Genomic DNA, 27,503 nt, shown 5'->3' on the forward strand with positions numbered 1-27,503 from the left:
GACAAGCAAATTAAGAGCCCGATTTTGTACAGTGCAAATATATAAATATTGGATTGTCTCAAAATTTTAGAAGAATTCAATACAACTTAATGCAACATTAGAAGAAGTCTTATAATGATTATTGGTTCTTGTACTTCAAACCTGTATATGCTTGGATTAACGGGTACATGTTACCATTCATTTATAAATGTTTTCAACTAGATAATAGTACTCTGTAACAAGATTGCCCGTAAAATGTCAAAGATTTGCCTCTTACTCTTATCCAAGGACGTTTAATCTTTTTGTTTTCCAAATAAAACATCCCTTCACCCCACCACTTGAACGTTCTTGATCTTATCATCTTACTTCATGTTATAAATGTCTGGTTTCTAAAATCTAACATGAAAAAAATCCGTTGGTACTCAAGAATACAAATTCCTAGGACACGAAACTTTAATTATTTCGTGATTAAAGGTAAATCCTTGTTGAGCTTTACATGACAAATTAATCATACTAATCATTGTAAATGCTTCATATAAATTAAAACCCATGAAACTAAAAAATGAAAGGCACATACAGATTTTTAGATATGTTTCAGTTGTTACATTAAAAATAAAATATTTAAATATATGGTTTGATAAATCCACATATTGTATAAAACTATTGTTTTAATGCTATTAAATATGTAGAATAGTTTCTATTACAATTTCTGTGAAAATGTTTCATGTTGAATCAACATTTCATAAAATGTATCAAGGGATTCGGAGTATGTGTGTGTGTGTGTGTGTGTGTGTGTGTGTGTGTGTGTGTGTGTGTGTGTGTGTGTGTGTGTGTGTATGTGTATGTGTGTGTGTGTGTATATATGTGTGTGTGTATGTGTGTGTGTGTATATATATGTGTGTGTGTGTGTGTCAGTGTATGTGTGTGAGTATGTGTGTATGTGTGAGTGCAAGAATAACGTGTAAAATTACGAGGGAAAGGGCATAAGTTTTCTTTCCCTGCTAAACCTAAAAATTTGAATGGAAAGAACTGAAAAATTAAATTGCTATTTCTTTATTCTGTAAGTAGCATGTGTGTAGTTTTGCAATGAATATAGAAAGTCTAGATGATTAATTCCAAATAGACCAATAGAAACACTATGTAGAAATTTTCGGCCATATTATTGGTTAGAAAAAGTACACATTTTGGTATGAAAGAGCGTTATTATGTTTATATTATTCATACCTTAATTCAGCTAAATATAAACAGTTGAATATCTTAGAAGCTGTTTATTGTTTATAAAAAAAAAATGATGTCATACAATGCAAATGACCAATGATAGTCCTCTACACAGGCTAAATTACCATGATTACCAAATGCAGGCCAGCAAACATTTTAATTAACCAATAATAGGCCAGTATGACGTCATTTTTATAGGCAAAATAAAAAGATTCAGTATCGTTAGGTAAGGCTATGCTAAGGAAAATATCAAAATCATCAATATACTTCATCGCTCTTATTAATTGATGAAAATTAAAATAAACCAAAATTTCGTATGCTATAAAATTGAAGATGAATAAAGCCCCTACTCAGATTATGACGTCATATGATAGAATACGCAATAAGAGGCCAGTATACACTGTAATTGACCAATGGTAAAATTTATGCTGGCCTCTCATTGGTTATGACGTCATAATCTGTGGAGGGACATTAATCATTCTTTAAAATCCTTTTTTAGTTGGACGTAGAAAAGTTGCCAATTGACTATCTAGGATATTAAATCTATTGTACTTTATTATATATCCCAAGGTGTATAATAGAGCAGTGCATTGAAAACTAGCATTTTAAATAGTAAAATTGTTTATAGTCTATCTATTCTACAGCATCAAATGTTTATACAAAACAGATATTTTTCCCACAAAAGAATATTTGTTCATTTGGTTTAAAGACAGTTGTCCACAAAAACGTGAATGAATAAACATAAGGTTAATTCTTCACATTGTTTGCCAGTTGTTTTAAGTTACTTGCACAGATTATCCCTCATGTGTAATAATCAATCAGGTGATACAGAGTTTAATCGGCTGAGATAAATCAAATGTGACAGACACATAGACAAACTGTTTTGAGTTAAAGATCATAGAAATGAGAAAACACTTTTAAACTTATTTTAAAATTTTACTTTTTGATATTGCATAAGATATTGTATAAAAAAACTTTATATCAAAGGAAAAAATGCACTTTTTAAAACATTTATATATTAAACACTTTTTAAAGTTTCATCAAATTAAATAACTTAACAGCCTAAATGTGTAAAACTAATGTATTGAAAATGGTAAACTATTAATAAATGGATGACACATCAATTAAACTGTTTTTACTTTCACAGGACGAATTACCTGTTTCGTTTCGACTGTGCATGAATAACTCCAAGAATTCCAGATTTCTTCTTAAATGGATTCCATCTAAAATAAACAAAGATTGTCAAAAATTTGAATTTTTAAAAATTTTAAGAAAGGGAATCACATAGAACACCAAGGTATTCCTTTCTATTTATTAAGATTCTACCTTATGTAAATTTTAGTTAGTTATTGAATAAGATAAAAAAAGCATTAATATATCAAACTAAGCATCTAATATAAAAAAATGAATTAAACAAGAACGAAAACGTCCAATAGAAGCATAGTAATTTATCGCATCGTATTATAGTTGTTTTCCGCGGAAATAAAAAAAACTGATAGTAATGGAAAATTCTCTGCTTTACTATGCTATACATGAATTTTCAGTATGGATGAGAACTTGTTCTAATCCAGCGGACATAAATTGGTTTCGAAGTCATGCTGGCAAAACTAAGTTTTCCTTTTTGTAATTCTATGTAACTGATACGAATGGAGAAAATTATTTATCAAATACAGACCAACATATACACAAGATTTATAGAGATGCCTCACTTAAAAAGGGTTGAACAATAGCATCTATAGGTTTTTAATTTAAATAATAAATAAACTGAACTATAATTTCAGAATCAAGCAGATGAATTATGAACTCTAATGCAATGCAAAATCCTTTAAGAAGAAAATGAAGTAGATACAACCTTTTTGTTAGTAGCGCTTAGGGTTAGGCTGGAATTCCGTAGGGTTATTAGGTTGAAGTACCACAAGGTTAAGTAAATATAAGCATAAAGAGAGAAATACTAAAAATGAAATAGCGCTTTTTATCTATTTTTTTTAGGTATAACAATGGATTGAAACTATTTAGTAATAATAATATAATTTAATATTTAAATATCCCATCTGTAGATTAAAATCAATAGTATAAAAGTTTAAACACTGCTGTGCGTTTATACAACCCAATCAAGATTAAATAAAAGTTCCTATTGTAAAACGGTAACCAACGTTTTATAACACTGGTAACTTATTTGTTGGCTTAAAAACTTTGGGTACTTATTAAATTTTGATTTATTGTTTCCCAAAAAGTTATTTCCAAACTTGTTAACCAATATTTTTAATCTACAGATAAGTTAATTTTGTTTATCATCAATAGAGATGTATATCAATTCATTATCCATTGTCTTATCCCTTCAGATCCCAGATAATTTTCAGTTCCATTTTCAATCTCCATGGTATTTAGAAAAAAATAAGGGAGTAGATTTGTTGTCCATCAAGAAAATGTGGGATTGTAGGGTAATGTAGCCAAGTAATTTAACTAAATTGCTTTGTTTACTTTTATCTACATTACACAGGGGGTCAGTTAAACAATATTAAAATAAAAAAAGATTATAGTTAGTCGGAAATACAGTGATATCGATGGATTTAATCAAACCAAAGATATAGTAAATGTTTTTAGAGTTGTTAACTGAATTAAAGTTTGGTTAGTTAGTTAGAATTAGAGTTAGTAGAATTAAAGTTTGGTAGGTTATAATTATAAGTTGATTATAATTTTAGAATACTTATCCCTGTCATGACTATAAACATTGCCAATTTATTATGGCAATACCTAAATTAATAACAAAATGCACTAAGGAATTAAATTTAGGGAAGTATATGACATTTATTTTGTGATCCAATTAAAAAAGGTATTAAAGAAAACATTATAAATATACTTAAAATTTTTAACTGTTATTTAAAAGTTAAGCTAACAGAAAAAGCTAAAGTTGTTTTAAAAAGTTGAAGTTACATGAAACATAATGAGTGTAAAAAGGTGAAAAGAAGTTTAATGGATTATTTTGCGCACCCCGGAAGTTGCTAGAGACAAGGAACAAGTAAGTTACCTTAAACTTCAAAGGATTTTTTAGAGAAATAAAAGGTGTTGGGAAATATGTTGATTATAGGGAAGTTTTATTTCTTGGTTACTTGTATAGTTAAAGGGAAATATTAATTAAATCATCATCATCATCATTGCCTTTTAGTTCTCTGCAGAACGTAGGCCATGCACAATGGTTCTCCAATCTTCCTTTTTTTGGGCACGTTTTGAGGCATTGCTGAAAGATGGAATTTTCTTTTCTTTCAGTTCACTTAAGAGTTCCCTCCTCCAGGTTGTTTTTGGTCTACCTGGTTTCCTCTTTCCTACGTGGGGGTTCCAAGTCAAGGCTTGATTGGTTAAATCATCATGCCCTTTCCTTAGAGTGTGCCCCAGCCATCTCCATTTTCTCTGTTTTATTGTCAGTTTAATGTCTGACATATCACTGCGCTCTAGAAGCTCAGCATTTGTGATCTTATTTGGCCAAAAGATCTTGTGGATTCTCCTTAGACATTTATTGACATATGTCTGTAGCTTGGAGACCACTGCTGTGTTTAGGAACCAAGTTTCAGCCCCATACAGCAAAACAGAGAGAACATTTGACTTGAACAGTCTTAACTTGGTCTTTATGGAGATGTTGTTGGAATTCCAAATTTTGTTCAGGCTGGCAAAGGCTGTCCTAGATTTGTTAATTCTAGCTTTAACATCTGTTAAAGTGCCTCCAGCTTCATCAATTTTACTTCCAAGATACTCAAAACAATCTACATCCTCAAGAATTTGGTCTCCAATAGTAATTGGTTCTTGGGAATTTGCATTTAATCTGAGTATTTTGGTTTTAGGAACATTTATTTCTAGTCCAACTTTCTTGGAAGTTTCAGCTATCCTGTTAGTCCTTCTTTGCATTTGACTTCTATTGCTTGTTAACAAAGCGATATCATCAGCAAAGTCCAGATCGCCTAAATATTTGGGATTGCCAAATAGCTCCCAACGAATGCCATCATTACTTTCACAGTTCTTCATGATCCAGTCAATGGCAAGGAGGAAAAGGAAGGGAGAAAGAAGGCATCCTTGTCTGACGCCTGTTACAATCTCAAAAAAGGTTGATAGTTTACCTTTATACATTACATTTCCACCTCCTTTATGATAGATAGCTTTAATGATATTGATTATCTTTTCTGGAATGCCATAGTGTCGGCAGATTTTCCAGAGAGATCTTCTGTCTAAAGAATCAAATGCTTTTTTGTAGTCAATGAAGTTTACAAAAAGCTCAGAGTTCCATTCCTTGGATTGCTCTATGATGATTCTTAGAGAGGTTATCTGATCAATAGTGGAACGGTTTGGTCTAAATCCAGCCTGATTAGGTCTTAGCTTTTCATTAACCTTCTTCTTTATTCTATTAAGAAGAATCTTACTAAGGATACGGCCAGGTACTGAAAGGAGCATTATCCCTCTGTAGTTTCCACATTGGGTCAAGTCTCCTTTTTTGGCTAGTATTGAGATATGTCCATTCTTCCAGTCCTCTGGGCATAACTCATCATTCCATATCTTTGTGATCAGAGGAAGGAATGCCTCAGCAGATGTATCTAGGTCTGCTTTTATGACCTCAGCTGGGATGTTATCAGGTCCAGCGGCCTTGTTATTTTTCAAACTTTTAATGGCCTCCTTGATTTCCAATAGATTTGGCGCTCGACAGTCAATGTCAAGTGCATCTGAGGGTGGAATCTCAGTTTCTTCCTCTGGAACTGGAAGATTTAGCAGTTCAGTGAAGTGCTCTGCCCATCTATTTAGAATATCTTCATCAGTTTTAAGGAGTGAACCATCCTTGTCCCTGATGTGTGATCCTGATTTGTGTACTTTACCTGCAATGCTCTTAGTAATCTCATAGACATCTTTCATTCTATTTTGATTAGCAGCATTTTCTGCTTGCATAGCAAGGTTTTCCAAGTGTTCTTTTTTGTCAAATCTGACACTTCTTTGGATTTCCCTGCTGAGCATCTTATACAGGTCTTTATCTTCTGGAGAGTTTCTGGAGAGTGTCTTTTGTCTTACCTCTCTTCTTTGATCCATGAGATCAATGGATCTTTGAGTGATCCACGGCTTTTGGTTAGCCTTTTTAAAACCTAATTTTTCTTGGCTAGTATCATTATAAACTTTTTTGATACCTTGCCAAATATCTTCAACTCCATCATCCTCTTGAAGAGTCAACAACTCAAATCTGTTCTTTAGAGTGAGCTTAAACTCTTGTAGCTTTTCAGAGTTTTGAAGGGTTGTTAAATTATACTTTTTCCTGGGGTTAGGCTTTGTGTCCTGCTTTTTAAATCTAAGCCGAACTTTAGAAGATAGAAGAAAATGGTCTGAATTAACATCAGGTCCTCTTTCAACCCTGACATCAAGGAGAGAACCTTTAAAACGTCTAGATATACAGATGTGATCTATCTGATTAAAGGTTCTTTGATCTGGTGATCTCCAGGTGGCAGTATGAATCTTCTTGTGTTTAAAGATGGTTCCACCAATGACAAGTTTGTTTTCAGTACAAAAACTTACAAGTCTATCACCATTGTCATTTTCCTTGCCATTACTTAAGCCTAGGCCATATCTGCCCATGACTTCTTCTAAATTCTCATTATTACTCCCTACTTGAGCATTGAAATCACCTAGGAGCATGGTCAGGTCCTTTTCTTTATGACCATTTTTAAATACAGAGTCAAGCTGGATATTAATTAAATGCAACATGCCTAATTTCTTGGTACATTAAACACTCTAGTTAAATTACCAATTCTTCGTATTCCTTTTAAGTTAAACAATGGAGAGGGTGGGGTCTATTTGTTCGATGATTACTTCAGGTGAAGTTATACTGGGTACTGGGTAGCCAGCATAAGTCCACAGCATAGGAAAAAAGCTAACCCATATTATTTCCATTTTTTTTAAATAAGGTGGTTGGGGTTAATTGCTCGACAGGCACCATTATTAATTCCTAATTTGGTTCAAAAGTCTGAACTCTAAACCATTGAAAGAAATTATTCCAAGATATGTAAAATGTAAATCTAAATTAAATTACTTATTACTTGAGCTAAGCTATTGAAAGTATACAAGGAAGTATAAACTTGGAATGGACAGGCTGAGATCGCCAAAAACTTATTTCAATAATTAAACTTCATCATTTAATTTACAGGCTAAGGTCGCCAAAATTCTAGTTCAAAGTTTAGTAATATACATTAGATTTTCTTTTTAAAATTATTTCACAAAAGCTCAAACGAATAAAAGTTAACGAAGCTTTGAAAAGATAGTAGTTAGCATGATATTTAAAAAAAAGTTTACTTTATTGTATAATTAACTCTTAATTAAATGTTTGATCTTTTAGAAGTGGTACATATCTTTAAAAATAATTTTAGGTAGCAAGGCTTGTCATTACTTAGTACAGGACAGAAAGCTTGACATAAACCAACAATGGAACAGGAAAAAAAGGATTTGGGATCTAAAATTCATTTTATTATAGATCATTAACCTCGGATAGCTTATAGATGACTGGATACACAATAGGATCTTATTTTGGTGTATCTCTACTTATTATTGTAAAACGCCTTTCAGAAAACCAGCCCTTTAATTGCATGACCTTTGTCTTTTAGTCCTGTTTTGGACCAAGAAATCCACCCTACTCTAACTATTAATGTTTTATGTTGCATACCTGAATTAAGAATATTTTTGATAATTTCATGTTTTAAGAATAGAATTTAAACTATAGAAAATGAATTCAGATTATCACTGCATCTGTAAGAACCAATTTAAGGTTATTAAATGGAATCTGGATTAGAGAAAGAAATTTGGCAGACACATGCCTATTAAATTACTCTCAGCCAGTAATTGTTCAACTCACTTTTCAGTTTTCCTATCTCAAATAAAATCAGGAAAAAGATTTTTGGAAGTTTCACATTTAATTTGTGAATCTATGGTAAAAAAATAGTATTTAGCAGGGAGTTAGTTTTTATGCTTTTTAATTTTTAACATAGACCTTTTCCTTTTTGAAACTTAACCTCACCAATTTCTTAAACTTTTTTGTAATGACAAATAATATGTTTAAAATCTGATTTTAATTTGAGTAATCAAAAAGATAAACTCAAAAATTTTTAGATTGTGAAATTTCACTCAACATAAAATGGCAAAATCACTTCTCCATTTAATTCCTGTCTAAAAGAAAAAAAAATCTGGGGCTAAATGTTTCAACATGCAAAGTTTAAATTTTCTAAAATTCTTTATCATGAAAATCTTTCAGGTATTTAAGTTAACAAGAACAATTATATTACTAAGATAGCAAATAAATTTTAGGTCAATAAATAACAGTAAACTTCTGTAACTTTGAAATTTTTTTTGTGACTATTGACTTTCATATTAACACATAAGACCTTTTTAAAATTTCAGAAATATTCTTGTAATGCGTAAATTATAAATAAACAATTTAAGTAAAGTTGGTAAATGTTAACATGCAACTTTTTAATTAGTTTAATTAGTTAGAAAGCATTAGGAAAAAGTGATTTTATGCAAATTTAAATATAATTAATTATTAAGAAAACATTTTAAAGTAGCTGCGCTATAAAAATTAAGGTTGTACAGTTGAATAAACGTTGTCTAAATATTGGAGAAAAAGTTGTATTTTATGGTATCGAACGCTAGCCTAAAGTCTAACAAACACTTAAATGCATAAATTTCCACTATCGGGATTCTAGGAGTTTCCAAACTATTTGTTTTGGTTGGTTGTTAGATAGAGTTATAATTAGATAATACTTTTTGTAGCAAAGACTCTCTATAACCTGTTTTTAGTAATATGCCAATTGGGTTGTAATAATCTTAAAAGAAAATGCTATCAAAATGAAGGTATTTGGGTATTTTTACAAATTATTTTTATAGAAAAAACTTGTATTCATTTGGTCCTTCCCCTACAGGGTTCTCCCAAATTTACCTAACATAAATTAAGTATAAATGTTTTTTTCTGTGGTCCATATGCGAAAATCGCCGGAATTAAAATAAAGGTTCTCATATAATATGTATTTTCTATGAACTATGAATATTACAATCAATGAATATATAAATTAAATTAAATACAGCTTATCTCTGTCTACTCGTTCATATTACAATTTTATTGATATAAATATTTGGTATAATCTCTGTAAATGCTGCATTAACTTTGTTGTAAAGGGGAGGCATTCAAAACTGTTTTCTTTTTAAATGGTAGGCAAGGACGATTGTATGTAAACGTTATTTTCTTTGATTTCAGAACCCAATAAGTTATGATGGGCTAATGACAAAAGTAAAATCAACCATTAGGTCTGATCAACTGATCAACAATTTAACTAACTTAATCTAAAGTTGAATTAAGAGAAGCTTACTTCTGAAATATGTTTTTGTATTTTATTCTTCTGAAAGTTATATTTTAATAGATATTCTTCTTTATTACATTTAACAAGAAACTAATCTGTTTATAAGCTGTTATTTGAACAAAACAGGGCCCCAAAAAAGCCTCCTCCCACAAAAAAGGGTAAGGTTTCCTCTGCCAAAAAAAGTCATCAGCAGTGCTATATCGATAAATATAGATAATCTAGATTAAAACTCAGAAAATTTGGCAAATAGGAAGTACAATTTGGTAACATTGGAATAAATCATATGTCACTAAATATAAACATCTGTATGGAACACCTTTTTAAGTTTAACGTATCATTGTGTCCATATAGCTTTATAAATATATTGCTAAATCAAAATCTAAACTAAACTTTATAACTTATATTAAAATTAGATATATAAAAGGCAAACAAATGCCAATCTAACACTAGCATTTAGCTGGCACAGTATTGTCGGACAGTTTACAAGTTTATAGGCAAAGTTAAAGTAAAAGTTTTGCTATTTGTATTTTGTATTTCTACTGTAGCATGTCAATACAACTTTACAACTTAGGTAACAGAATAGGTTCTGCTATTTTTCTCACAAATCAAATCCTAATATGTTAGAGTTCAAATGTTTAGAAACCTTTAATTAAGTTAAAAAATTATATTATGTTTTTTTTGTTCTTATCATTGAACGATATGTCATATTTTTTAACAAAAAAAGAGACCTTTTCGAATTTGATACTGAAGAAAGATAGGAATATAATCAAATCTAATGGTACTACAAGAAGTTGCTATTCAATTGAAAAATTATAAATTCTTATTCTAAAAGCAGTATTCAGATCAAATCTACAATTAATAACTTAAGTTTAAGCCTAGACAAAAAATTTAATCCAAAATCTACCTAAATACCAATCAAGAGAGAAAAATTATTTCTGCTAAAATATAAATTTAAAAACTTCAAAATCATGCAGTTTAAAGTATTTGTATGCTAAAGGGGTACAAAGTATTGTAAAATACAGTTTTAAAACAAGACAATGTCTTTAAAAATTTAAATCTTAAGCAAAATGAAACAGCATAAAGTGCCTCCAAAAAATGACGTCATACAATAAAATGACCAATGATAGGTCAGTATACATTGTTATTGACCAATGGTAAAAACTATACTGGCCTCTCATTGGTCATTTTATTGTATGACGTCATTTTTTGGCGTCACTTTATGCTGTCTCTATTAAAAATCTTATTGAATTTTTTTCACAAAATTGTTAGTTTTAAAACTGTGTAAAAAATAGCTAATTCTATTTAAAAGAAGAATGGTAAATTACAAGTCAAAGGTTATATACCAAAATAATTTTAAATAAAATGCAAAGTTTTTCAGATGGAATAGAGCTTAACGTTTTGAAGATTGGAAGAAAAAAGATTTGATAAACATTACGTATACATTAAAGTACATATGCTTTTTTTCTCAGCGAAGTTACTCTACAAATCGAATATTTGAGTCAAACATGCATAACTTTAAAAAGAGTAAATATCCAAGGGAAAAAATACAGGGTGAGTAAAAATAAACTGCGTTTTTCCCCGTTTTTAGACACAACTAATAGGAATATGGAAACAAATGTTCATGATTCCCACTTTTATGTTTAAAAATACATCAAATTTATTCAGGAGTTGATAAATATGTCTTAAAAAATAACGGCACATTTAAGAGATATAATGAAATACCTAAAATAAATTTTATGTATTTTCTAAAAGAACACTTATGATGTTTTTCTTTCCATTTTCCATTTGCCTGTCTTAAAGCATAGTTTTTAGAGAAATGTAAATAAGAAGTACAAAATTGAACTGTAATGCAAATTTATCGGTCAGACTTTAAACTAGAAAGCCTCGTTGATATAAAATATTTTTTATTTTGATTTATACCTTCTGAAAAACTTTTAGCCGGAAAGGGTAGGGAGGAATATTTTACCTGAAGAAAAACTATTCGTCTCCACCCGAGAAAAGTAAAATTTTGTGTTTTTTTAATAGTGGAAATGTTTGAGGACATAAGTTTATCTTCAGATGAAATATACCTCCAATTGAAAGGGTTGCATACAATTACCTTGAGTTTCTAAAATTAAATTTATAATTTTATTAATTCAGACAATACAAATTACACAATAATTATTTAATCGTGTTTTAAATTCCAAGAAGTAATTAGGAACACAGCAACTGTTTGATTAGGAATGTTTGTCTGTCTGTGAACAATATCTATGTAAAATGTAGACAAATAATTGAATTGGACCTGTTTAGCATTTCATGCTTTTACATATTATTGTAACTTTTTGTTAATTTGTTATTGCTTCGCCAAATATGACCACATTGTTCCTATTTAAAATATCTTATTGAAAATTACAATTTAAGTGATTAAAAGTATAGATTGGTTGCATTTAAATTTATTTTATATTGAAATTGAAAAATATCTTTATTTGACTGTTAAAATCTATGATCAATATTGACCATCAAGAGAAAAATGGATAAAAAATAATTAAATTTTGATCAGTAACAAAGAATTGAACAGAGGGACTTGTGTACTGAAAATAAAACAAATGCAATAAAAGGACGACAATGTTATTAGAATAGATTCATACTTAAAAAAAAGTTTACTAACGTTTCAATTATTGTAATGAATCAATAGGACAAAAAAAATTGGTTCATTTTTAACTTCATGTCAGTCAATTAAATCTAACTTAAATCTAAGTCGAAATTATGTTTATGTGTTACACTAGCCTCTAGGTACCCCTTCCCAACCCATATATTTCCATGACAAAATGTGAGACTTTACAGAAAATGGTAGAAGGATAATTCCAGCTGTTTACTAGATCTTTTTGGACATACGTACACACAGCCACCCTGTTACTTTAGTATACAGTACAACATTTTGAATATAGTCTTATGTATATTGATATTATACCTCCCTTAAATAATCTTTGTTTACCCTGTTCTGCGATTTGTTGTTGAGAATATTAATCTGTGTCCACAGGATGGAATGAATATTTGATGGTTGTAATGACGCAAGTAGTCAGACCTAGCCAGGAACAGGAATATTGCATAGGAAGAAAATTATTCTGCCTCAACTTTTTAAAATTTAAAATTGATAGCTTACATTTCTATTAAATTTTATTAAATGCTCAGAAGTTTTTTTTTAGAATTTTAAAAGCTATATCCCTTGAAACATCCATGAGTTACTTTGGATCAAATAATTTTACTGATAAACAAATTGGATAAACCAACAAAATAAACCATAAATGAATAAAACTAACCTAGCAACAATGATTATAGAATAAAACGTTTGATTTTTAATTACAACTTGATTTTTTTGACTTCTCGTTACACTATTCATTATAAAATAATTTCAAGAATGATTTTTTAAAACAATACAACCTTAGCCTTATTTTTTTTAAAATCTGCTAAAAATTATTTTTGGTAAACAAGTAAAGCGAGTAAATATTGTTGCTTGGCCAATCTTGAATGTAATGTTTTAAGCCAATAATTTAACAATTATGGAATTGTATTTTTTTATTTTTATCTAGGCTCTTTATAGCCGAAAGGCATTTAATCAAAAATAGAACAATTATAACCTCTATCGTAAGATTTTTATATAGTTACAAGTTTACATACAGTTTATAAATATTCCATGAGAAGAAAAATAATATTATGTGTATAGATATTTTGAGTGTGTTTGTGTGGTGAGAAGACAATTGCTTCCCTGATTACATTAACCAAATACAACAAATAAAAAATATATCATGTATTCAGACAATATTCATTTTAGATATACTTTAATCCAAAAAAGTCAAATATACCTCTCAACTAAGTTCAATATTAAACTTTTTAGATAAATAAAATAGCTTAAAACCTTCTTTAGTCTTTCAACATATGCCAATAATGATGTCATTATTGGGACAGCGTTATACTGAAAAATAAATTTACATTTGTATTGTTTAATGTTTAAACGTTTTTTCTTTCTTTTATAGTCTGATCTAAATATTTAAATTTGATCAACGGTCCTGATAATATAAAATAGATGTTGCATGTATTGTTTCTTTATAGAGACACATTGAGTTTCGTTTTTCTACTCTATATTCATTTTTATATATGCCTCTTTTTCTCTCTCTTTTCCCTCTTTATCACTGTCTGTCTCTTTCTATATCTTTCTATCTCTCTCGCTAATTGTATCTGTCTATCTTTCTCTCTCTGGTTCTCTGTCTTTTCTATCTTTCTCTCTCTGGTTCTCTTTCTTTTCTATCTTTCTCTCTCTGGTTCTCTTTCTTTTCTATCTTTCTCTCTCTGGTTCTCTTTCTTTTCTATCTTTCTCTCTCTGGTTCTCTTTCTTTTCTATCTTTCTCTCTCTGGTTCTCTTTCTTTTCTATCTTTCTCTCTCTGGTTCTCTGTCTTTTCTATCTTTCTCTCTCTGGTTCTCTTTCTTTTCTATCTTTCTCTCTCTGGTTCTCTTTCTTTTCTATCTTTCTCTCTCTGGTTCTCTTTCTTTTCTATCTTTCTCTCTCTGGTTCTCTTTCTTTTCTATCTTTCTCTCTCTGGTTCTCTTTCTTTTCTATCTTTCTCTCTCTGGTTCTCTTTCTTTTCTATCTTTCTCTCTCTGATTCTCTTTCTTTTCTATCTTTCTCTCTCTGGTTCTCTTTCTTTGCTATCTTTTTCTCTCTGTTTCTCTTTCTTTTTCTGCCCCTTTGCTTTCTGTATCTCCTTTTATCTATATCTCTTTCTCTTTTACTAGCGGCTACGCCCCTAGAGGCCTCTAGTGGCACTTTAAATGTTTTTGTTTGTTAAAGTTAATTTTTTATGTACGATACCACCTTATTTGACGCTGAAGTCTCCCAGATTTTAAGAAAATTTTCAATTTTTTTGTCATTTCTTTTGGGAGGGTGGTAGTACTCTCCCCCAAAATAGTTAAAAACCTTCCTAGGACATATGAGAATCTACCCTGTTAAGGAGAACCCGATCGGTTTAGCGGTTAGCGAGATCCTTCGGTACACACAGACAGACAGACACACAGACAGACAAACATCCTGTTACTTTAGTATAAGGATATGTCTACTAGCGGCCATAGGGGCATTGTACCAAGAGGTAATTAAAAAAGATAAAGTATTTCTGGTGCTGCCATTTATTGTGAAGTAACCGCCTAAAAACAATTTTTTTGTAAGGGGGTGGTGGAGTTTTCATTTTTTGGGGGGTTGGGGACCAATAGGTTTATACCCTGAAGAGTAGAATCCGATCGGTTCAGTGGTTACCGAGATCTTAAGGGACGGACGTACAGACGGACGGACAGATAGACGGACAGACGGACGGACAGACATCAATCTATTTTGTATTCTAGATATAAATCTCTTGAGAAAACGTCTCCAAGTATTTTTATTGTATTCTCTTGGAAAGTCATTTATGGATGTATTTAGTATTATCTGTATCATGCAAGTATGGTTTTGTATAGACAATACAAATATGTTGCTTTCCTAATATAATTAGAAAAAGAGTTGTTGCATAAATAACAAAATTGTTCATAGAAGCGAAGCAAAAGAAACATAGTTAAACCAACTAAATTATAATAAATTCAATAAAAAAAATTAAAAGAAAAGAAAAAATATCAAAATCAAATTTTAAAATAATAAAGCAACTTAATTCAGCAAAAACGAATTAATCAAAAAAAGAAATGATATTAATAGATAATCACTTATAGTGTTTTAATTTAACACAACAAAACTAAAAGTAAGAAAGACCTTAACCTAGGTTAAATCATTTATTATTTCACGACACTCTTTCAATTTATATTTCTAATACAAATTTATTGAACAAAAGACATCTAAAGATACAGAAAAAAATTGATTGATAAAAAAGTTACAGGTTTTGTATTCATTTGTTATAAGAATTATTGATAAATATGTTTAATTTGAAAAAGTGCTTTTTGATTATCAGGAATAGGTTAACTCAAGAAAATTTAATCTCCCTTTTAAAAAATGTACTTGGTTTATTTTGTGTAGGTTGCAAAACAATTGATGACAGACTAAAATTCTAAGATTTACCTATTCCTTGAAAAATAACTTTAAAAATGCGGGAATAAAAAAACTTACTTTTGTTGAAGCGCAGAGGCACTAAAAGGTCTGCCAAAGAAACTGGGAGATATAGTTTCAACATTATTCTTACACATCGAACCATTCGGCTCGTCGTCTATCGCAACCTACGAAGAAAAAAAGGATGTTAGTGCGAATTATGTATGTAAAATTGAGGTATATTTATCTACCAAGAGAGTCTAACTTATTTGTTTGGTTTGCATATCAATTTATCCGTTAAGTACACCTGTATGGAATTACAAATACGAGATTTAAGTAATACCAGCCATTACAGAATAACAGATATAGTGACACACCGAAAGACAGAATTGCAGAAATATTTACAGACAGAATGACATACAGAAAGACAGGCAGAATGACAGACAGAATGACAGACAGAATGACATACAGAATGGCAGACAGAATGTCAGATAGAATGACAGATAGAATGACAGACAGAATGACTGACAGAATAACAGACAGAATGACAGACAGAATGACAGACAGAATGACAGACAGAATGATAGACAGAATGACAGACAGAATGACAGACATAATGACAGACATAATGACAGACAAAATGACAGACATAATGACAGACATACTGACAGACATAATGACAGACATAATGACAGACATAATGACAGAGAAAATGACATACAGAAAAACATACAGAATGACTGACAAAATGACAGACAGAATGACCATAGAGAAAAAAATAAAAGAGAGGAATCGAAGCAACTAGAAGACGAAAATAGGCAGTGGGCCTAGAGGCCTACTCAGCGCTGTTGCCGCGCTAAAATTTAATGCTATTCCACTACTTTTCAAATGGGAGGATTAAAAATTATTAAAAAAAATATTTTTTTACTTTTTACTATTTCCATATTTAGGGCAAGAATATTAGATTAGATATTTTCGTTTTAATGTTTTAATTAAAAATTACATAGAATTTTATTTTTATTTAAAAAAATTCTTCATGAAAGATGAATCCTTCTATTTCTAAAAAGGGGGAAATTTTTTTCATAATGAACATTCAGCTGATTCTGACCGCCCACGGCTGTTTGCTAAATATCGCTTTTCTTTTTATTCACATTATTATTTATGATTACCTTACAAAAAGCCCTGGGCGGCTTTTGATTTTCGTCTGCTTCTAAATTTAGGGATGGGGAAGTAGTATTTTACCATGAAAAAGGGGTGAGTATTCATCCTCTTATCCTTTTTCCTTATGAGAATGACAGACAGAATGACAGACATACTGACAGACAAAATGACAGACAGAATGACAGACAAAATGACTGACAGAATGACAGACAGTATGACAGACATAATGACAGATAGAATGACTGACAGTAAGACAGACAGTATGACAGACAGAAAGACAGGCAGAATGACAGACAGAATGACAGACAGAATGACAGACAGAATGACAGACAGAATGACAGACATACTGACAGACAGAATGACAGACAGAATGACAGACAAAATGACTGACAGAATGACAGACAGTATGACAGATATAATGACAGATAGAATGACTGACAGTAAGACAGACGGAATGACAGACAAAAAGACAGGCAGAATGACAGACAGAATGACAGACAGAATGACAGACAGAATGACAGACAGAATGACTGAAAGAATGACATACAGGATGACAGAATGACTGATAGAATAACTGACAGAATGACAGAGAAAATGACAGACATAATGACAGACAGAATGACAGATAGAATGAATGACAGAATGACTGACAGAATGGCAGACGGAATGACAGACGGAATGACAGACAGAATTACAACAGAATGACAGACAGAATCAAAGACAGAATCAAAGATATAATGACAGATATAATTACAGACAGAAAGACATACAGAATGACAGACAGAATGACATACAGAATGACAGACAGAATGACAGACAGAATGACAGACAGAATGACAGACAGAATGACAGACAGAATGACAGACAGAATGACAGACAGAATGACAGAGAAAATAACAGACAGAAAGACATACAGAATGACAGACAGAATGACAGACAGAATGACAGACAGAATGACAGACAGAATGACAGACAGAATGACAGATAGAATGACTGACAGAGAAAATGACAGACAGAAAGACATACAGAATGACAGAAAGAATGACAGAAAGAATGACAGACAGAATGACAGACAGAATGACAGACAGAATGACAGAGAAAATAACAGACAGAAAGACATACAGAATGACAGACAGAATAACAGACAGAATGACAGGCAGACTGACAGACAGAATGACAGACAGAATGACAGACAAAATGACAGACAGAATGACAGACAGAATGACATAAAGTGACAGAGTGACGGACAGACAGACAGAGTAACATACTGAAAGAGTGACAGTCAGACAGAGAAACATACATACATACAGGCATAATGACAGAAAGACTTACAGTGAGTTATCATGAATTGAAAAGTAGCCTCGCTGAATGTCTGCCAAAAAATGTTTATTTTCTCTTTTTTGGTGTATTGATGCAAAACCTATTAAAAAGTGAATGCAAACACTATAACAAAGTTAAATTTAGTTTATCTACACAAAACAAACAATGGAGAGCATTAAACAGGGGTTAAGCTTAATTCATTAGATGATATTTGGGCTGACCCTTTATTTTTTGTGAAGTCGACTGCCTTCTTTCAATTATAGTGAAAAAGTTTCGTCACTCTTGTACAAAGGGAAGTCCAGTAAGTCATATAGAGGCGCCGACTGGCGGCACTTTAAAATATTGGTTATTTCTCTTGGGAGGTTAGTTGTACCTTTCCCCATAAAAGTTTTAAACCTTCCAAGGTCATTTGAGAAGCTACATTGTAAAGGAGAACCATATCGGTTTAGTGGATAGCGAGATCCTTTAGTACACACAGACAGACAGACACACAGAATCCTGTTATTTTTAAGTAGGGATGTCTAGCCAAGCCAAAGTCTATATAAAATTCATGGATTGAAACAGCTAGAAAAAATGTGAGCCTAATTTATAGTATGCATGTTTTTATATTGGCCATCAATATAAATCCATCTTATTTTTACATAGACAGCTAAAACTTTACACAGTTCCTATAAAACAGCAAAAATTTAAATTAAAATTAATAGCATAAAACCCACAATTTTATTTGTTTCACTTTTTATATCACTAGTTACTTATGAGTAAGATTTTCAATTTAAAAAAGTATACATATATAATTTGTTTGTGTATACTTCTAAATTAACTATTTCCTTAAGATTTCAATTTAAAATTTGCAAAAAAAATATGAACACCAAACTTTAGAGAAAATTTGCATTATTTTTCCATCAATTTTCTGTGTGTGTACATAAAGATATTTTTCTTTCAACTCTGGTCAACCATAAATAAGGCTTATTTACCCGTCACAGATAAATTCAAATCTTCAATGATATAGAATTATAAATTTAGTTTAATAAACGATTATTGAAAATTAAACTTTGTCATTGGAGGACAGATGCTTAGTAACTCACAGTTTGAAATATTTTAGCAACTGAAAAACAACAAAGAGGTTTGATAATACCCTAAAATGTTAAAACTTATCCCATAGTTAGGGTTAACTCCGGGAAGAAGGGGACATTGAACTGTAAATTATTCTATTACTAAAATATATTTTACCAAAAATCCACTTATATCAAATCTTGATAGGTTTGATAAAAAAATAGAGAGTGCCACACTTTTCAACAAATAATTCTTAACTTACAGAAGTGGTTATCAAATTTATCATCTATAGGTATTTACATTAATTAATTTCGAAATAATTATCCCATAAGATTCCTGAGATTATCAACATAAAAACTGTTTTTTTTTCTAAAAAAAGGATGGCATATCTTTTAATTTGAGTAACCTATCCCAGATTTGTTGTAAAGTTTATCTACTTGACCTCCCAAATTTTGCAACTATGACGTAAAAAGACAGGGAAACATATTCTATCTATAATACAAAGTAGAACGATGTCTGTCTGTCCGTCCGTCTGTCTGTCCATCTGTCCGTCTGTCTGTCCGTCTGTCCCTTAAGATCTCGGTAACCACTGAACCGATCGGATTCTACTCTTCATGGTATATACCTATTGGTCCTGTGTTGGCTTTTAGCTATTTTCTTTAGGGGTGGGCCAACCCCCTTCCCAAAAAAATCCCCCCATTTTTATTTTTAAAAGAATTTGCTTAAGATTTCTCCGTTCCTTTTACGAATTTCGCCTTAATTTTTTTTAAAAATCACTTCTTGGTGCAAAGCCCCTAGAGGCTAGGGGCGAGTCCGCTAGTTAAATAAATAGTACAACTTGTACAACAAAATTATGTCTCTTTGTTTGTCTATTAATTTCTCCATAACAAGATTAATATTAATGGAATTTAAAACAGGAAGGAAGGGGACAATGATCTGTTTTTTAATAACATTTTCCTATCCGCTGGCTTAACAATTTTGGGTAATTTTATTGATTAGTTGGTTTATTAAGTTGAGTGTCGATGCTTTCAACCACCAATTTTAACCTACATAATTTTGTAATTTTGTGTATCATTAGAGTTGCACATTTATTTATCGGCCATTGTCATATCCCTTATCTTTTAAAATGTCAAAATAGATTAACACCTAGAAAAAATTTAAATTGAAAACATATAGGATTTTAATATCATTGGTCTCCAATTTTCTTGTTATTCATGCTTAAAATTAATAGATTGCCAAAGTTATTCACGTAAAAATTGTCACTGTTCGCGGAAATAACTTTGAAAGTAATATTTTCACTCCAAAGTTACTACATTAACTAGCAACTAAAGGAAGGGTAGGAAAGTGTTATTGTCAAGCATTATTTTCTGTAGAACGTTTAGAAACTTTTTTCGGTTCTAAAGTGATTTTGTAATGATTATCATTATATTGTTTTAGAATTGAATAGACAATTAGGTAAACTCTTCATCAATTCAAATCAAAGACGTTTTTAGACAATTCATATTTGATTACCATTGCCCTTTTCATTAATGAGGAACACGATTATTTATTACCGACCATCAAACCATATTTTAAGACTTCTCACAATAGAAAGTAGTAAGGTTTCTTTGTCTGATGGTTTAAATATCAGGATTTGGTTGACCTGTTCAAGGGAGATTTAACTATAAATGTGTAAGGGTGGTTTTAAGCTATTTTCTTCCCTCTACCGCCCTCTCCTAGAGGCTGCGGGCAAAGCAAAAATTTGACAAATATATCTATTTAAAAAGTAAGTACTTAAGAAACATATTCTTTTTTGTTATGCAAATACTTAAAAAGTGCATCCAACAACTATTTACCTAGTGCATAAAAAAAGAGAATCTAGTCAAAATATTCCAGCACCATAGGCGTCCAAGGGGGGGGGGGTAATGGGGCGATTACCCCCCCAAACGTTTTTGGGGCCCAAAATTTTTTTCATTTAACCCCCCCCCCCCCCATTTAAAAATTACCCCTACCCTGGGGGTGCCGTAGGCACCCCCAACCATTTAGGAGGGGGTATTTACTCCCCCCAAATAATTTTGGGGGGGTAAATACCCCCCCCAAAATAAAAAATCTCTAATAAAAAAAATTTTTGCGCATTTTTAATACTATATTTTTAATAAAATTCAAATTACCCCCCCCAAAAATTTTACCCCGGGGTAAATTTTGGTGGGGGTAAACTAAATTTACCCCTGCCAACAGATTTCAGTGGGGGTAATTACCCCCCCCCCAAGCAAATTTTACCCCCGGGGTAAAAATTTTGGGGGGGGTAAAAAAAATTTGCGGCTTGCTTCGCGCGCCATTTTACCCCCCCCCCCCAAAAACGAATTACCTAAAAAATTTTTACCCCCCCCAAAATAAAAAGCTTGGACGCCCCTGTCCAGCACGTTTCATTTTATTTCAAAGATAAAGAGATATGTTGAGCAATAAAAATGGATAATATGTATTACTTATTTTTAGCTAATGCGTGGAATTTTATCCCTGCATTATGCTTAAGTATAATTAGTTGCTTTCCCCATAGTTTCTAGGGGAGGCAGAGTAAGGAAAAAAAAGCCTATACCATATTTGTTAAGCTTCCTTGATGATTCAAACAATTTGGACCATAATTATTATTACACAATACACAGATTGGCTCTGCTTAAACCATTACTTTCTGCTCAAAGAATTTTTATTTGTGATTGGAATATCTTGTTCTTTACCTTATACCATTATCTCTGTTACTTTTATTTTGGAATTTTAATTGTGTAATCTACATAAACTACATACTGTTCCTATAGAATACAAAAACAAAAGAATATAAATTTCTAAGATGCAAGACATTAATGTTAAGTACAGGGGGAATATTAGTCTCATAAACAGGCCTTACCCTGCACATTTATGACTTTTAGATTGGGAAGTGGAATCATAGGTTGTTTAATTTAATCTGTATCTGTTATGCTTACATTTTTTCCATGAAATAATGTTATTGGTTAGTTTGTTAAAATTTACAACTAAATTTCCACATAATTTTTTTTACAAATTTTTTTATCAATTTGGTTTTAGGCTATATTATTGTCCTCTTCTGTGGAATAGAAAATTAAACCGGTTCTAATCCCTAGGATATTAATCGGTTTTAAAGCCGTACTGGAGAAAATATTGAGGAAATGAAAAGTAAAGGTCGGAGAGACAAATTCTATATTCATTGTCAGTTGGATTTTACCAAAGCATTTGACAGCTAAAAACGTCACAAACTATTGGAAATTTGAAATTGCAAAATAGTTTTATATATTTTTTTAATATTTGAACTAGGGTTGGGCCGGATACTTTTTTGGCCGGATACCGGATACCGAATATACGGCTGATTTCAAATGCCGGATATCCGGTATCCGGCCGGATATCCGGACAACGCCGGATATCCGGCAAATATCCGGTTATCCGGCCAAATTGCCGGATATCCGGCCGGATAACCGGCTAAATTACCAGATATTAAAGTAGCAAAAAAAATTTATTAATAAACTTTTGAGATTTCATAAATAAAATTTACATAAAGATAAACATATTCATAAAATGTTCTTCTAGCTTCAATAATAAGAAAATTATAGCCATTTAAGATTTTAAAAAGCAGAGATTTTTGGTGTAAAATATAAAAAAAGTTATAGCCGGATATCCGGCCGGATAGTTTCAATATCCGGTATCCGGCCGGATATTGAAAATGGCCGGATATCCGGCCACACCGGATATCCGGCCCAACCCTAATTTGAACAATGTTGAAAACTTCCATATGAAACGAAAAAAATCACGAATCGCTTCACATGTGTTTTTTAACTGTTTAGCATGACTGATACACCGTCTGAATGATTATGTAACTTATCCTTACAGATTTAGAAAACTTTACAAAAAAAGTAGATTTGCTAGTTAAAAAAACAATGCTCGGCAGTCTAAATAACTAGAACCTCAGTGCTAGCTACAATTGCAGCCGCAGGCATAGCAAGCCTACAATCTGCCATTGCAACCCATTTTAATGTTTCTAAGCAATATACATTGTAACTGAGCCGCGCTGTATTCGTAAAAAAACACACTTAATAAGCACTAAAAATAGGTGTTTTTTAAATATGTATCAAAGTATTTGATAGAAATAAAATGTAAAAGCTTATCTGTTACGTTTTACACTGTTTTTGTCTCTAAAATTGTGAACATGTTTTCTAAAAACTTTGGAATTGTCCTTAGTTTGTTTAATAGACTGAATAATCTTCAAGTAGTTCAAATATAAAATGAACTTTCAGACAAAGATTGTCCAATCTAAGGGCATTTTTATTTCCACATTTTCAAGTAGTATAAAGTTAAACATTTTTAGTGACCTATTGTGAAATATTAATTGATTTAACTGGAAAAAAAGTTTAAATTTGGATTAAAACTTCCCTAATGGTTACTCTAAAATAAATTCTATTATTTGCTTAGATAAACAACAAAATACACAGAATAAAAGTTTTATTTTTGTTACACTTTGAATTTAAATGTTTTTATTTATCCAGGATCTTGCTGTTTACATACCTACTTTTCTTATCGTTTAAACTTTTTTCCTGTATTAGAATTTAGAATTTATATCAATTGCTGTAAAAAGCATTAGAGTAAATTTTGTCATAGTATTTATTTTGAAATATACTTTAGTGAACATAGCACCCTTTTCGGTCTAAAAATCATATTACACAAAAAAATTCATAAAAAAGCAAGCATTTAAATAAAACTATAACTAAGATTTGATAATATAAACTTTGTCAGTGAGAATTAAATGAGTACGTTAACCCAAAAAATTTGACTACACCTCATGCAGGTGAAAACATATCAATCAAGGTTGGATATGGTTCTGGGTCTATATAGGCATATGAATGAATAGTTGAAGATTAACATTCTTAAAATTAATCATGGAATTTAATTTCACACTTACTGACTTTCATCAATCTTTGTAAAATACACACAGCCTGAGCCAAGTACACTAGATTTTATTATCAAAAGAAATTTCCCAATGTATTGGCCAGACATAGTCATTATTCATGGGCACTTACTTGGCTTTCTACCTTAATTTCTGTATTTAAAAAAAAAAATATTTAACTTAATCATCAGTAAAATTTAAAAAGTAAAAGAGAATAAATAATTTTTTTTAAATTTCATAAATGAAAGAGCGCCAGATTGAAATTTTCTGAACATTTAATTTATCTATGTTCTAGTTTAATTTTTTTGTCTTTTCATTAAGTTTACTAGGTTAAGAAAAGAAACCCTGTAAAAGCCTCAGGCTAAGTGTGAAAAGTTGACAAACTATCTTCAAAATTTTACAAACGTTTACACAAACATGAGGCTTAAATTTCATTAGAGTAAAAACAGAAGAAATGTTTGATAATAAAGTTAAGATATATTAGTTTATTTCAGTGATGTCATTAAAGAAATTCCAAAAGCTACACCAAATAAAGAAAAAAGTACATTTTGCTTTAAGGATAATAATTTTAAAATATCATCCATTTGTATTGTTTTTTGCTTTTTTTTAAAAGCTTTAGGAAAAAGATAGTTTAAGTTTTACACTCTGGAACATAACTTCCAAAATGTGCAGCTACAAGCGAAACCTATATTTTCTACTTAATAGCCAAACCTGTTATTTAGTTGTTTTTAACTTTATGACAATTATATCCTCATATTGTGCATACATATGAACTAAATTGCTTCAATCGGAGTGAAGATTCTGCTGACCGATAAACACCTACTTATTTACTTTGTCTGTTAAAAGTGTTGTTGTTTTAGCAAGCTGTTTCATATTAGTAGCTTCGCTTCTTATGGATATTGTCATACTTGTTTCTTTTAAGACAAGCTAAAATAAAATATTTTAACATACACTTTCCTTTTCTAACTCATCCTAACCATTTTTTATTTGCCTTTCTAATATCGAGGTGACACTGTGCACTTTTTATTTGATATCTGCCTATTTCTAATCCTGCTAACCTAGAAGTGATTTGTTGACATACACTTTCAATGCCCTATGCCGACGAAATATACTCAAAGAAAGTGGTTAAGGGCTGAAGTTCCATTAATATGACGATGCAGAAACTTAGTCTGACATATGATTATGCATTGGCATTTTTTACAACATGAAGCATTACTACTAAAAACCTATATCGACAGAACCACTACGCACTATCATACTCATGCCATTATACTTATATAGTTTTGTTGATAAAATAATAATACAAAAGTTTAACAGAAAAAAAGGATAAAAATCTGTAAGTTTGCCCTACAATAATACCAAAAAAATATTTAAAATTATACTTAGGATTAAATACCATCCTTAACCCTTTACAGTCGGGCCCCTTGCCGCACCTTAATCAGTTGGGGGGGGCTTTCAACGCCCCCCCTTATTATCTCAGTTCCTATTAGAGCTAGAGGGCTAAATTTTTTTGTGCAAGTCCCCTGTTTGATAATGAATTTCCGACCTTTTATAAGTCTAAGTCAATTTTCGCTTCCTTCACCCTTTTATTTAACAACCTTTGTTTTTAGGTCCTTTTTTACTTAAAAATTTCAAACGGCTGTAATTTTCTTATTTTTGAAGCTAGAAGAAAAATTTTTTTGCAGAAAATGTTTATCTTTATGTAAATTTTACATTAGAAATATCAAAATATAAATTTCAGCGGCCGCAGCTGTACTTGGCAGCTGTTAGCCGCCGCAGTCGGCGGTCGGCGGGAAAACGGCGGCGGATCTTCATGAAATTTTAATACGTTATGTAGACATGTAAGAAAAGCTTAAGTTTAAAATTTGAAGTCTCTAAGTCAAAAAAAGATTTCTGGAGACCTGGAGGATCAGGACCTGCAGGATCATACGTGGAACCTGAAAGTGACTTGAACACCTGTATTTCATATAATGATGTACTACTAGAGGATTTTTTAGTATTTTGGTATGATAAAATGCTTTGTTTTAGTCAAAAAAATATTTTTGCTCTTTACCTGGATGACCCTGCCAGGTTTGCTGGCATCCTGTGCCCGCCAGGATGAAGATATTCAAAAAATTCCAACTCTCAGTTATGTGTCATACCCTACTTAAAAAGTCAAGCAGTTTGGGCTCTTCATCTTTCACACACAGAAAATGAGATAGAAAAAACCGGATGGGGGGGCGTTCAACGCCCCCCCCCCCCCCCCGACCGTTAAGGGTTAATGTATAATAGTTGTGTATTGAAAATTTTAAGGGGGTGTAGATTATTTCAGGTGGGTTTGACTCAAGATAGATGTAAACAATACAACCCTCTAAATTTTTCAAGGGCTCTTTAAGAATAGTGTATAATAGTTATTTCTTGCATCGTATTATAAACAGCTTTCCGCGGATATAGAATGTACAATTATGAGATTAACACAAGTTTTTTTAGCCCCGAGGTGCCAAAAGCACGGGCTAAAAAACTGGTTTTAATCTTATGATTGTACATTTTTATATTCGTAGAAAGCTGGATATAATACAATACTAGACATAGTTTTTTCGTATGTATGAGAACCGGTTACTATCCACCGGATTCGAATGAATACGAGAAAAAAGCTTCCTAAATTTCTATTGTCATCAATATAGAAACACCAATGTAAAAACGTGTATAGAGAAAAAGAATGGGAGAGAATGGTGGAAAATGATATTTATTAGATATCATTTAATACCAGAGAACAGAACACAGAGAAGAAAATCATATCTCATCACTCCATCCCATCCAAGAATATGTATTCTCACAAAAATAACACAAAAACTAAAAGAAACCAAAAAGTGTTTTACTAAAATGGATATTGAATCTTGTGACATGGGAATTTTTGTAGTCAATTTCGGTTCCTAATATAGTCCTCAGATATTGGTCATTATGTTCCTCTATATGTAGTCAAAAAAGGAAAGGGGGTATCGTTATATCAGCCAGCTGTGAAAAACATTTTATCAGGGTATCCAAGAATCTCTCACAATATCCATGTATTACTTAAGACCAATGGCTATAAATATAATCCCTAATATGCAAGTAAACATACACTCCCACTCTTTTCATTTATCCTAGGATAAAGAATTAAAATCATGACAAGGATGGTTACATTTGCTTCAACGAAATCAATTTTCTACTATTTAACAATCTAACTATTCCATATCCATTTGTAAACTGTTAAGTAGATTTAATATTTTAGAAAACAATTCCCTGCAACTAAATCTATCTGATATAGTGGAAATCTTTTTGATTGAGTTTGACAATTTTCTCATGGATCAAATACCATTATTTCATTTTATTAAAGAAGAAAAATGGGAAATAAGTTTTAAAAAAAGAAATAATGGTTGATAAAATATCCAATAAAACTAAAAAATAGATATAAAAGTGTCC

General features: G+C 31.2%; 1 protein-coding gene across 2 annotated transcripts in view; it reads right to left on the reverse strand.

The window, feature by feature from the left end:
- Positions 1–27,503, reverse strand: part of LOC145314561 (ATP-sensitive inward rectifier potassium channel 12-like) — a 100,218-nt gene that overhangs the window by 53,047 nt on the left and 19,668 nt on the right. For both annotated transcript variants that reach the window (XM_080154530.1, XM_080154529.1), the window contains exons 5-6: positions 15,686–15,792; positions 2,355–2,420 (exon numbers count right to left, since the gene is read on the reverse strand). In XM_080154530.1, the coding sequence (XP_080010656.1) occupies positions 2,355–2,420; positions 15,686–15,792 (173 nt within the window). The remainder of the gene's footprint in view (positions 1–2,354; positions 2,421–15,685; positions 15,793–27,503) is intronic.

The sequence above is a fragment of the Acartia tonsa genome, chromosome 3 (assembly GCF_053477335.1).
Source record: "Acartia tonsa isolate MP-2025a chromosome 3, ASM5347733v1, whole genome shotgun sequence".
In the NCBI taxonomy this organism is placed as follows: Eukaryota; Metazoa; Arthropoda; class Copepoda; order Calanoida; family Acartiidae; genus Acartia; species Acartia tonsa.